The 12828-nt window shown below is 36.8% G+C and overlaps 1 protein-coding gene across 1 annotated transcript; it reads right to left on the bottom strand.

Annotated features, from left to right (window-relative positions):
* On the bottom strand, positions 1 to 3650 carry LOC145565104 (uncharacterized). The gene is made up of 5 exons (XM_081625201.1): positions 3564 to 3650; positions 3334 to 3477; positions 1706 to 3110; positions 1231 to 1585; positions 1 to 1144 (listed from the first exon to the last, which is right to left on the bottom strand). The coding sequence occupies exons 1-3, from the start codon at positions 3648 to 3650 to the stop codon at positions 1926 to 1928; spliced, it is 1416 nt and encodes a 471-aa protein (XP_081481327.1). The 3' UTR covers positions 1 to 1144; positions 1231 to 1585; positions 1706 to 1925.
* Positions 3651 to 12828: the final 9178 nt, after the last annotated feature.

Raw genomic sequence — 12828 nt, 5'->3', positions numbered from 1 at the left:
TACAATCACAGTTTGCCCAAAAAGTTACATCATCACTTAGTAGCAATAACACAAAAGTTGGCTTAAAAAGTGTTGTTTGCCACAAAAACTAGGCCACTTGCATACCTGACATAACACTAACAGCAATCAGTTCTAGTGTTTATGCCCAAAAAAATAGTAATTACATTTTGCCCCAATAATTACAAAAGGATAAGTGTCACCCATTTCAAAGTATGTAATATCTTCGCTTGCTTAAGGGATTTAACTTAAGGCTGACTCATCGATGGCTGCCTGTCTGCACTTTGTTTTGATGTTTGAACTAGGGGTTGTGAAGATGCAATCATGGTATCAATGAAGCTATGATCAAATGCATCACTGTAGTTGGATTGTTCTTGGTGTGACTTTCCTTTCCCTTTTGATGTACCACTGTGATAAGTATGGTTGTTTGTTCTATCAGCACCATCACTAGTGTAATTTCCATTGATCATCAATTCAATCAAGGAGAAGTCAACATCATCATTTTCAGGTGGTCTCTGTGCTTTCTTTCCTTTATTGCCTCCCTTTTGTGGCACAGTCTTCCCTTGTTGCTCGGCTACTTCTCTAGCAGTTGGGCCACCTTTGCATGTTACCATATTATGCCCATAATTCTTGCACTTACTACACTAGACGGTTGCGCTTCTTTTTCCTTTTCTCTGCTCCCCTTCTTCTCTCCTCTTATTTCTTGATGGTCTGCCAATACTTCGTTTCATTGTTGGTGGTATGAGGGTTGGAACACCATCAATGTGTGGCCATTGCTCTTGATCAGGTACAGGGGATATGTTTCCACTATAGGCTTGTTTGTACATAGCCACAGTGAACCATTCACTCACATAATCTGCTGGATCCTTACCTTCATGTAAGATAGCTTTGATTCCATGTTTGAATGAAATTCCGCTCAATTGCCATCTCCCACATTCACATGTTCCACCAGTTAAAGACACTAGTAACCTTGCTCGTCCATCATGAATCTCATAAGTACCCTTGTCAAAAGGGTATGCTTGACAAACTCTGCTATCCTTAGTTAGTACCCTGATCCTGTTCCTAATGTTTGGATAGATTCCGTCTTGCCATTGGTCTGCTAGGTGTTGTCTAGTAGCATGTCTAACCATTGCTATTCTCCTAACACCTGCACATATTACATAGAAAATAAAACATTATTATTGGCTTGCATTTTCTAATGTACATCAACAACAAAAATAACTACACACTTGCCTTCCAGTAGAGTCAGAATTGGATAAGTTCGGTCCACCCCTATAGTACTATTGAAGCTTTCCACAAAATTATTTGTGTTTTCATCACTTTTCAAAGTGGGGTCAAACTTCCACCTTGTCCATCGCTCTAGTGGACCTACATCATTAAATCATTTCACTGCCCCTAAACCACCATGGTTTTGAAGCTAAACCAAAGCCTTCCTAAATGAGTAGTCTGAGTACGCATTTGTAACAGTCCAAAATAGTTTATGCATGACTAATCCGGGGTTGTCTTTCTTGAAGTTTTTACATAAGTGTCTAGCACAATACCTTCTAGGCACCTTTGGCCAAACTGAGTCCAAAGATGGGTCTACACCCTGTATAACATAAATTAAGAAAAAGAAAGTAAAGCAAAGAAAGTAAACAAACATTCCAAATATTAGCAAAAAAAACAAAGTAAAACAAACTAAGTAAATTAAATAGCATAGAGTAGTAACCTTTTGTCGATCAGACATTATAGTCCAGTCTTCTCTCCCTGTAGAAGTGAGTATTTGCTTTAGATGGTGAAAGAACCAACTCCGGCTGGTCTTATTTTCATAATCAACAACCACTACAGCAACTGGAAAAATCTCATTGTTACTGTTCAAGGAAACGGCAGACAATAAAATACCCCCATAGTTTCCCTTCAAGTGACATCCGTCCACTCCAACTAACCCTCTACATCCGCTTATCAACCCCTTGAACTATGCAGCAAAGCTGATAAAAATTGATGAAAGCTGATAAAAATCTTACACTAATAAAAAAATTAATTTTTATCATTATGGAATATAAATTGAACTGTGCAGCAAAGCTGATAAAAAAGCTGATAAAAATCCAACAACAGAAAGCCATTAACCCAGGATTGCTCCCCTTTAATAGTTCACAATACCGAGGTAAATTAGTGTAAGATTCATCATGCCCACCTTGAATGATTTTCATTGCTATTCCTCTCATTCTATAAATGGTAGATGTGCACATTTTCAACCCATATCTTTCCCAAAGAAGAGCATTCAAGGCCTTTCCCTTAATGTCTGTGTTAGCTCTTATGTCCTCAAGAAGCTTATTAGCAGCCCATTCACAGTTACACATGGGGTTGTTTACTAAGTTAAGGTCACAAGTATGGCCTTTTCTCGACTTCTTGATGGCCCATGTATGTCCATCACCTAGCAGAGCTGCATGAACCCTCCAGTTGCACCTTTGATCTACACACTCTGCAGTATATCTTAGGTTTTCTGCCTTGTTCACAACCAGAGCAAATCCCTCTTGGATATAAAAATCTCTTAAAGCATCCTTGAAATGATCTTTGTCTACAAAAAGCTGCCACTGTTTCAACCTGATTTTACCAAATTTTGCCTCCTTAAATACCTCCCCATTCCTATACAACCTACTCATGTAAGAATCATCATCAAACACCCATTCATTTGTCCCAAATGGTTCCCATCCACCATCTACATAATTTTGATTCAACAGTTCATTGATATCACCCTCTTCATACTCCATTTCATCATCATCAAATTCAGTTTCTACATCAGAACCTTGGTTAGGTTGGTAATCACCTTCACTATTTGTACCACTACCATCAGATAAAGCCCCACTCACATTTGACACCCCAACATCATAATCTAGCCTAACCCTAGACCTCTTTCTAGTCCTAAATGATGGTTGCTCCTCCTGAACTTCATTGGCTTTAGTATTTGGATGAGGTGGAACCCATAGACCCTTGAATTTAAGGGTAGATTTTGAAATTTTTTTACCATGAGGGAATGAAAAAGGCTTAAAAATATTGTTTGGTTTGGTACGGGTAGTATGGCCAACACTAGGACCTGTTTGGGTGACACCTGAAGTTGGAGGGTTGATTAAGGACTATTGTGTGGTTGGGGGCTAGAAGGCATAAGCTTGGGGCTTCTTCTTGGGCTTGACAAAGTAAGGGCTTGAATTTGTTCAGGAGATTGAATTTTAGATGTCCATAAGATGAAGGGGTTGGAGATAGATTACCAGAATTCCGTTCTTCAGGCTTACCCCTCTTACCCCCCTTAACTGGCAGTTTAGTTATTGGTGGTTTAGGTGGTGCTGCTGAAGCACTTACATTTGATCCATTCAACCTTAACTTTTCAGCTAAGGTCCAAATAAAATTAGGTTGCTTCAAACAACCAATCCATATGTCTATGCTTTTGGACTCAACTACCTCAAACATGGTCATTAGTGTTTCATCATCAGTAAGTGCATGACTCTTCCCATTAGAACAATAACTTAACCCAGGAAAGTAGGGAGTTCAAACCCAAAAGAATTAAAATTTTCAACCATATCATTCACTACATCTATCAGCAAACATTCATCTATATCAGCAACCATAACATCAACAGAGTTACCAAAGAAATGCATTTTCAACACCCTTTCACCCATTCTACAGATCAAAAACAAGGGGCACAAAACCAATGTATAATCATTAACCAACATATACATATACACAATTGACCCAAACCCTATTTTACTTAATCAACACTTACCAACTGTATTTTTGTAAAAAAAAAAAGCCCTAGAATCAATTGCTACATCAACAATCACAATTTCTCCCAAATATATGTAAAACAACAAATACTTGCTCTAAATTTCAGAAATTTATGTGAAATTACCTGTCTTAGAGGTCAAAATTTTCGATCTTAGGTGAAATACAATTTCCCAGCCACCACGACTCCACCACAGGAGTTTTGATCCACCAAATTCAAGTACAAAAGCTGCGCTCATCAATGAAGATCAGTCATCGCATTCTTGGTTTGATTTCAATCGCAAATTCTGGGCACTACTTTTTAAGGGTTTTGATTTTCTTTTAAGTGTTTATGAAACAGAGTAGAAGAGGGGTTTGATCAGTGTAAGGGAACAAGAAAGAATTTTTTTATTTTAATCGTTTTTTGTAATTGGGGAATTCAATCGTTTTTTTTTTTAATTCTATTTCACCTACCAATAACAACTAACAGACCTTAACGTCCGTTAATTAGTGTTAATGATATAGGTTATTGTTAATTAAAAAATGTAAATTGGAGGGCATAGCTTAGACGTTTAAAAAACCGTGGGCATAGCTTAGAAACCGAAGAAGTTTAGGGGCATAGCTTAGAAAAACCTTAAACATTTTTTAAAAAATTGAAAATTCAAGCCACCCCAATCTGGCCCACTACCCACTGCGAGCCCACCCCCCCCACCAGCTCCCCTGTCACCGGCTGTCGGTCAGAGACTAGTCAGACTACCCCCTCCCTCGACGCCAACAACCCTACCCCCTTCTTTTGCTCTCTTGTTCGCCGGAAAACCACTGGAAATTGATTAAAGTCGTTCAATCTCATGTTGAAACAGCTAACATCCCATGTTAATCAAGGCTGCCACATTCACTCTACACTCGATCTTCCTGCTGGCCATTATGTCTTCCCGTCGCTCACTGTCAAATCCTGCTCATCTCTCCATTGTCCACTTCTTGGGACCTCCATTCATGCTAACTTAACCAAAAAATTTCTATTATCAAACCCATTTGTAGATTCTACTCTTGTTGATTTTTATGGGATATGTGTTTGGTTTTTGCACGCAAGTTTGATGTAATTCCTCTGAGAAATGATATTTGTATGGACTTTAATGATTTCTCTTATTGTACATTCTAATCATATTCCTCCGGCTTTAGGGTTTGAATCTATGTATGTTGCTCCAAATATTTCGACATTTATTTCGATTATCGATGGTTTATCATGATTGTTTTCTCTCTAGTTCCACCTAGAGCAAGTGCAGAGTGAATGTTCGCTCTCTATTATGTCGGAAATTCGCCGAAAATTCATTGAACCTTCCTTCCAATGAACTAGAAAACAAAAGAGGAGAGGGGTGGGGTCGTCATTGTCAGGGAAGGGGGTGGTGCCGGTGGCAGGGGAGCTTGTGGGGAGGATACCGGGCGGCTGGCAGTGGGTAGAGGGTGGTTAGGATTTTTTTTTTTAGTTTTTTTTTTATTCAATATAATTATTAATTGAAAAACAGCTTTTTTTTAAAAAAAAAAAAAGAAATAACAATTAATAAAAAATTAAATCTTAATTTTAAAATGACCAACCACATAATTACACATGTCTTAATTTACAGAAATAAACGATTACCCCAAAATTCAAGAGGTCATGACTCATTTTGAGAAGATATTCTATAACGGTCAACTTATTTTGAGTTAATTAAAAGGTTGACTTATTTTGAGCTAACCGAACAAAGGTTAGCTTATTTTTGACAAATTTTCCTTTAAAATCATTCATTTCGTACCCAATCTATTTAGTTTAGTCCATAATCTTGGTCCAATAATTGTGTAATTGGATGGGGTTTGAAAAGAACTTTCCAACGATATATTATAAACCTAATTCCGAGTTATAACGAGGAAGTTATGGCCGAAATGCTAAAATGGACCCAACCGTGCTTTATATGCGGACCCAGTGATCATGTAAAGGGTCCATTGAGCGCGGGGAAATTAGGTCGTTGACTAACCTCCTCACGGCCAAACAAAATTTATTATAATCCTAAACTAACCCCTAAACAAGTCTAGTGGTAAGTTCGGAGTCGAACCACAAGGAACGGCAATGTTGGATTGTTCTCGATCTAATGCTTAAGCTACGCCGAAGTCGGTTTATGGATAGTGGACTACAACTACACTAACACACATATAAAGATCAAGATATTATAAAGTCTACTAGGGGCAAAGATCCACTTTGAACAATTAACAAGTTAATGGGAATCGATTTGATAATCAATCATGCAAAGAAAGAATTAAAATGAGAATTAATTACACTCAAGAGCAATCTCTCAAATTTCTAGCCTAGATCCCTCATTGACTAGGTGCATAGAAGAAATTTACCCAAAATGCAATCAAATATATTAATTCTAATTCACAATCCCTTGTCAAACTAGAACTAACATGCAATTAAGTTTGCTATCTTGGGAGATCAATCCAATCTAAAACAAACAACATGCCATCATCAATTCAATCAATTTAATCACACAATTATCATCAAATTTATCTCAAGTAACTTGATTAACCATACCAAAGCTTCACTCAACACCTAGTAGAATGAAATCTACTTAAACATGATTAACAAAGCAATTAATAAAGCATAAAGAGAGAAGAGAGTAAGAAATGCTCATTGATATAAAATGGAGATCTTCAAATCATCAAATTCCTCCTTTGATTATCCAAAATCCATGAAAACCATTGTTTCTCTCACTTTCTCTCTCCAAAATTTGAGAGTTTCTCTCTCTAAAAAACTAACCTAAGCTAAAATTACACTAAGAAGCTCTCTCTTTTACAATCGGAGCTAAGAAGGTATTTATATTACCCCAAATAGAAAGGACGGAGAAAACGAGAAAAACGACCCGTCTACAGGTCGGCACGGACGTGCCAAAGGTTGCACGGACGTGCAGACCTGTTAAAATACGAGCAGCAGCTACTGCCTGACCTTGCACGGGCGTGCTTCATTAGACACGGACGTGCAGGGACCTGCACGGACGTGCCACTTATTGGCACGGACGTGCGGCCCTTTTTTGGCGAAACAGCTTATTTTCGGAAGGTCATAACTTCTTCGTTACTCATCGGAATAAGGCATGTGACCAGTCGTTGGAAAGCCCTCGAGATGAACTTTATTTTCCAATTTGAATCACTTCAAAATGTTTTTTAGATCAAAAGATATAGGCGTTGGAAGTATGATCTTTGCAAATCAAGTGCACATTTCTTCATTACTTGTTCTTTTATGTTTTATATTTCTTCAATCTTGAGCAATGAACTTATCCAAGTGTTCCTAAACATAAGAGTAAACCAATAAAGTTTAATCTAATGTCATAAGCCACCAAAATATGCAAGAAAAGCCAAAATTGAGCAATAACGACATTTCACACATAAACATGACAAATGTAGTAAAACGTTATTAAAACCAAGTAAAAAGATAGAAAAACTATGAAAAACTAACTAGAAAACTCCTAAAAATAGTGACATAAATAACACTTATCAAATTCTCCCAAGCTTAACTTTTGCTCGCCCTCGAGCAAAACAAAAGAAACACAAGGGAATGTGATGCATTATATACAAACAAAGAAAACTAGAAGGGAAAGAATATACACTAACTCACTTTCGTAGGAATCACGAATACATTTAGCGTATGCATCAAGCACTTTAAACCCCTTAGATTGCTCTATAGGACGAGTAAGCTCTCGTAAGGGTGTCCTAAGAGTTTAACCCATAACTCTTGACAAAAATCAAGACAAAGCAATAAATAAATAAAATAAAATAAATCGAAGTAACAGAAAAGTTACAAGCGTTCTAGAGTGGACTTTTATGATGGAACAAACACTAATGAATGTCAATCTTTCTAAAATAATAAAGGTATGCACGTTCTAAGATGTCCAAGGTTGATTGAAACATAACATATGCTAAGCATAGAGAACTAAAGGAAACACATTCCACCTTTTGTTTCAACCAATCGAACCACGTTCTCTCTACTAGTTTCAAATCCACTTTCAAGTTAGCTTTCTCATGATTCCACGAAGGAACCGGAAAATAAATAAGAAATTAAAAACATTGAGAAGGTTACCCGACATCTTGGCTATGCAAACTCGCTCTATAGGCTTGATTCCTATTTCCCGCCATCATTGAATGACTTAACCCTCTAGGATCAAAAGGACTTTCAAGGTATTAACATATAAGCTAGGAGAGTAAAGGTGTGGAGAACTCTTGAAATTGGTGGTAAACCTATGTGAAGCACGGGTGGAACTTCTTCCACAAGATCCAAACGATTCCAAAACAAAAGTGCCATGTATGCTTATTAAATAACTTTCCCCCAAGCTTATTTAACACAAAATAACAAAAACAGGGAAAACAACAATAACAAAACCCCCTTTTTTTGTGCTTTACATTCTTCTTTACTTTTTTTTTCAATATTTCCTTTTTCCAAGCTTTTGTTTTTTTTTTTTTTTTTTTTTTTTTTTTTTTTTTTTTTTTTTTAATGTCCTTGCCTCTTTTAACTTTGGACGGCTTTTTTCTCAAAATGCATTTGCTTTTATGCACAAAATTATATACGATACATACTTGCTTTGCAAATGAACTCATAATTCTAGACTTGCACCATAAACAATAAAACAAGCTCGAAAACAAAATTGCTTCACAAAACTAAAGGTAGAAATTAAAGTGAAACCAACGCTTGAAGGCTTGTATGTGGCTAGAGAAAAGAATGCATATGGGTCAAAGGGGCTAGCAAGAGGGGCAAATGCAAACCAAATCCAAAAATTGAAAATTAATCCTATAAAAAGAGAAATGCCTTTGTCATCCCCTAAAGTGGCTCGGTTGTGATCTTGGGAGCTAAAAGTCAAGTTCTAGATATGAGAATGCAATAGCCAAGGATCCAAAAATGCCGCTCAACAAAATATGATGAAGGCTTGAACAATTATACCTCACTAGGGATAGCAATAACTAACTCTTAATTTCATATCCACTATAGAGAGCAACTCCATCTTACCACAAACAAGTGAACTAAAGCTTCATGGTCCCAAAGTTCTTAGCCAACTACCTTAGCATACCATATCCTAGAGTCAACCTAACACATTCTCAAACCGTGCACACCTCTAAAATTTAGGAAGAAAGACATTCAAGAATACAAGTCCAAAAGTATTATGTCCAAAGCAAGAACAAAAGAAAACACATTGCAAATTTGCCTTGATAGAAACAAAAATCCTTTTGTGATTTTCAAGATAAAGAACATGAAAATACATATACAAATGTGCATGGCATATATGAATCAACATCCCACCAAACATGATGGAATACCCTCCCCGAAGCTTGAATGAAACACTAAACTCAATCATAAATCAATTAATCCATGGGAGGGGAAAACAAGGAGATCAATCCAACAACCCAACATATGTCTTGTTTCAAAGCCACTTTAGGTATCAACCAATGGAGAAATAGCAAGGAAAGATATTACCGGATTTTAGGTGGGTGTATATACCCGCAAATGACCCAATTAAACTTTTCAAAGCCACTTTTCTCAAGAATTGAATCTTGTTTTCCATATGCTAGCAATTGTGGTGCCAAACTTCCTTGATTCTTGATCCAAACTAATGCACCAAAGTATATCAAGTTATGTACCTAGAAAAAGGCACACAAACATTTCCATGAGAGAAAATCTATTCTAAAAAGAAAAGAAAATGAAAGCAATAAAACACGGGTTACTTCCCGAGAAAGGCTTGCTTAAGGTCCAAGCTTGACCGCTCTAGTAAATAATATTGCAACGATCGCAAGAGCTTGTCAAATGCACTACTACACATCTCATAAGATAACAAGTAGGCAAATGATATAAGAAGGACATGCACCAAGATTAGGGCACACAAAAGAAAATGAAGAGGGAGTTGCCAAGAAGAAGAATAATCAAAAGAAAATTCAAGAAAATAAGAAGAAGAATAGAAAGGCAAACTCTCTTCACAAAAATCTTTTTGGGTGGCAAAATCACCCTTTTCCTCAATAGAAGACGAATGAGGGACATGAAAATCATCATAGGCAAGGGGTTCCCCAATAGGCTCATTAACAAAGGAAGGAAGGGATATAGGAGTGTAGGGGATATGGTTGAAATTCCTTGGAAAAGGGACATGAGAGAAGGGGATAGGAGCAATGGTCTCACAAATGGTCTCTTCTTCACCACCATCCCTCAAATCACCAATTTGAGCATGAAAATCAATCATAGAATCCTCAAAAGAAGAACACTCATGATCATGATCTTCCTCAAACATCCAACTTCCAAGAGGAACTACATAATCCCCTTCACTACAATCATGAACAACAACTCCCTCAACTTCCTTAAAGCCTAAAATCTCAAAGCCATGCATGAATGGATGCAAATTCATTTCAAAATTATCTCTCTCCCATGAAGCATTCTTAATGAACTCACTCAAAAGGCTATGGGTTTTCATTTGACACTCAATAAACACATTAGACATAACCTCAAATGAATCCAAATACTCATGGATAAAAGGATCACAATCATGCATTTGAGACTCATCAAGATGGGAAAGAGGGTTAAGATTTTCAAAATCAACACTCTCTTCATTCTCAACTCCTTCACCATCACTCATATGCTCACCAATGGGATCCTCACACTCTCTTGGTTGCTTAAAATCATCATCATCATCCTCAACACACACATTAAATTGGGATTTTTCACAAACAAGCATCAAAGGTGACAATTGGCTTTCTAACTCTTCTTTTCTTCTCCTTCCCTCCTCAAGACGCTCCTCATTCTTTTTCATTATCTCTAATTGACCTCTCATAGAATTAAGAATCGTTTCCTTACTAGGCCCAAGCTCATTATCAAGCTCAATGCACCTAATTTGAGATTCAAAAGTAGCAATAAGGGATTCAAAAGGTGTAGAATATTGAGGCTCAACAAGAGAAGAAGAAGTACAACCAAGATTGGAAAAATTAACATTAAGATCATGAGCATATACATCACAATGGGGAGTGGGGGCACAATCAAACACATGAGATTCATCATTAAGGGAACGAAGCACATCACAAGAAGGCATGGTAAATAATGAAGAATATTGAAACACACCATTAGCATCAACTTGAGCATGTACCTCATCATCATGAACAAAAGAGGAAATAAAGTTGAAATCATGTGTTCTAGGTTCACTTAAGGAATCATGTAACAAATCATGGGAATTCATGCTAATATTGAAAGTATCAACACATTGCATATCAATAATAGAATCATTATTACCCTTATTGTTGACATCCCAAGAAAACCAAACATAAAAATCCCAAGCATCATCAATTGATAATGCTCTAAATTCACCATTATGCATGTATTCAATTTCATCCCTAGTTTGCTCATTCAAACCAAAATAACGAATCTCACAAGCCTCCCAAAGACTACAACAATTAAAGTCCAAATATCCCTCAATTCTATTGAAATATTCACAAAAAGGCTCATTATCATATTGAGGAAACGAGTTACTTGCCATTTTTTTTACAAAAACAAGCAAAAATAAAAAAAATAATAAATAAAATAAAAAGAAAAGTATACACAAAGACCTAGACTCAAGCAATAAAAAACAATCAAGCATTGACACCGTTCCCCGGCAACGGCGCCATTTTGAGCGCGGGGAAATTAGGTCGTTGACTAACCTCCTCACGGCCAAACAAAATTTATTATAATCCTAAACTAACCCCTAAACAAGTCTAGTGGTAAGTTCGGAGTCGAACCACAAGGAACGGCAATGTTGGATTGTTCTCGATCTAATGCTTAAGCTACGCCGAAGTCGGTTTATGGATAGTGGACACTACAACTACACTAACACACATATAAAGATCAAGATATTATAAAGTCTACTAGGGGCAAAGATCCACTTTGAACAATTAACAAGTTAATGGGAATCGATTTGATAATCAATCATGCAAAGAAAGAATTAAAATGAGAATTAATTACACTCAAGAGCAATCTCTCAAATTCCTAGCCTAGATCCCTCATTGACTAGGTGCATAGAAGAAATTTACCCAAAATGCAATCAAATATATTAATTCTAATTCACAATCCCTTGTCAAACTAGAACTAACATGCAATTAAGTTTGCTATCTTGGGAGATCAATCCAATCTAAAACAAACAACATGCCATCATCAATTCAATCAATTTAATCACACAATTATCATCAAATTTATCTCAAGTAACTTGATTAACCATACCAAAGCTTCACTCAACACCTAGTAGAATGAAATCTACTTAAACATGATTAACAAAGCAATAAATAAAGCATAAAGAGAGAAGAGAGTAAGAAATGCTCATTGATATAAAATGGAGATCTTCAAATCATCAAATTCCTCCTTTGATTATCCAAAATCCATGAAAACCATTGTTTCTCTCACTTTCTCTCTCCAAAATTTGAGAGTTTCTCTCTCTAAAAAACTAACCTAAGCTAAAATTACACTAAGAAGCTCTCTCTTTTACAATCGGAGCTAAGAAGGTATTTATATCACCCCAAATAGAAAGGACGGAGAAAACGAGAAAAACGACCCGTCTACAGGTCGGCACGGACGTGCCAAAGGTTGCACGGACGTGCAGACCTGTTAAAATACGAGCAGCAGCTACTGCCTGACCTTGCACGGGCGTGCTTCATTAGGCACGGACGTGCAGGGACCTGCACGGACGTGCCACTTATTGGCACGGACGTGCAGCCCTTTTCTGGCGAAACAGCTTATTTTCGGAAGGTCATAACTTCTTTGTTACTCATCCGAATAAGGCATGTGACCAGTCGTTGGAAAGCTCTCGAGATGAACTTTATTCTCCAATTTGAATCACTTCAAAATGTTTTTTAGATCAAAAGATATAGGCGTTTGAAGTATGATCTTTGCAAATCAAGTGCACATTTCTTCATTACTTGTTCTTTTATGTTTTATATTTCTTCAATCTTGAGCAATGAACTTATCCAAGTGTTCCTAAACGTAAGAGTAAACCAATAAAGTTTAATCTAATGTCATAAGCCACCAAAATATGCAAGAAAAGCCAAAATTGAGCAATAACGACATTTCACACATAAACA

The sequence above is a fragment of the Chenopodium album genome, chromosome 10 (genome assembly GCF_948465745.1).
Source record: "Chenopodium album chromosome 10, dcCheAlbu1.1, whole genome shotgun sequence".
Taxonomy (NCBI): Eukaryota; Viridiplantae; Streptophyta; class Magnoliopsida; order Caryophyllales; family Amaranthaceae; genus Chenopodium; species Chenopodium album.
This window is presented reverse-complemented; position numbering and strand designations above follow the sequence as displayed.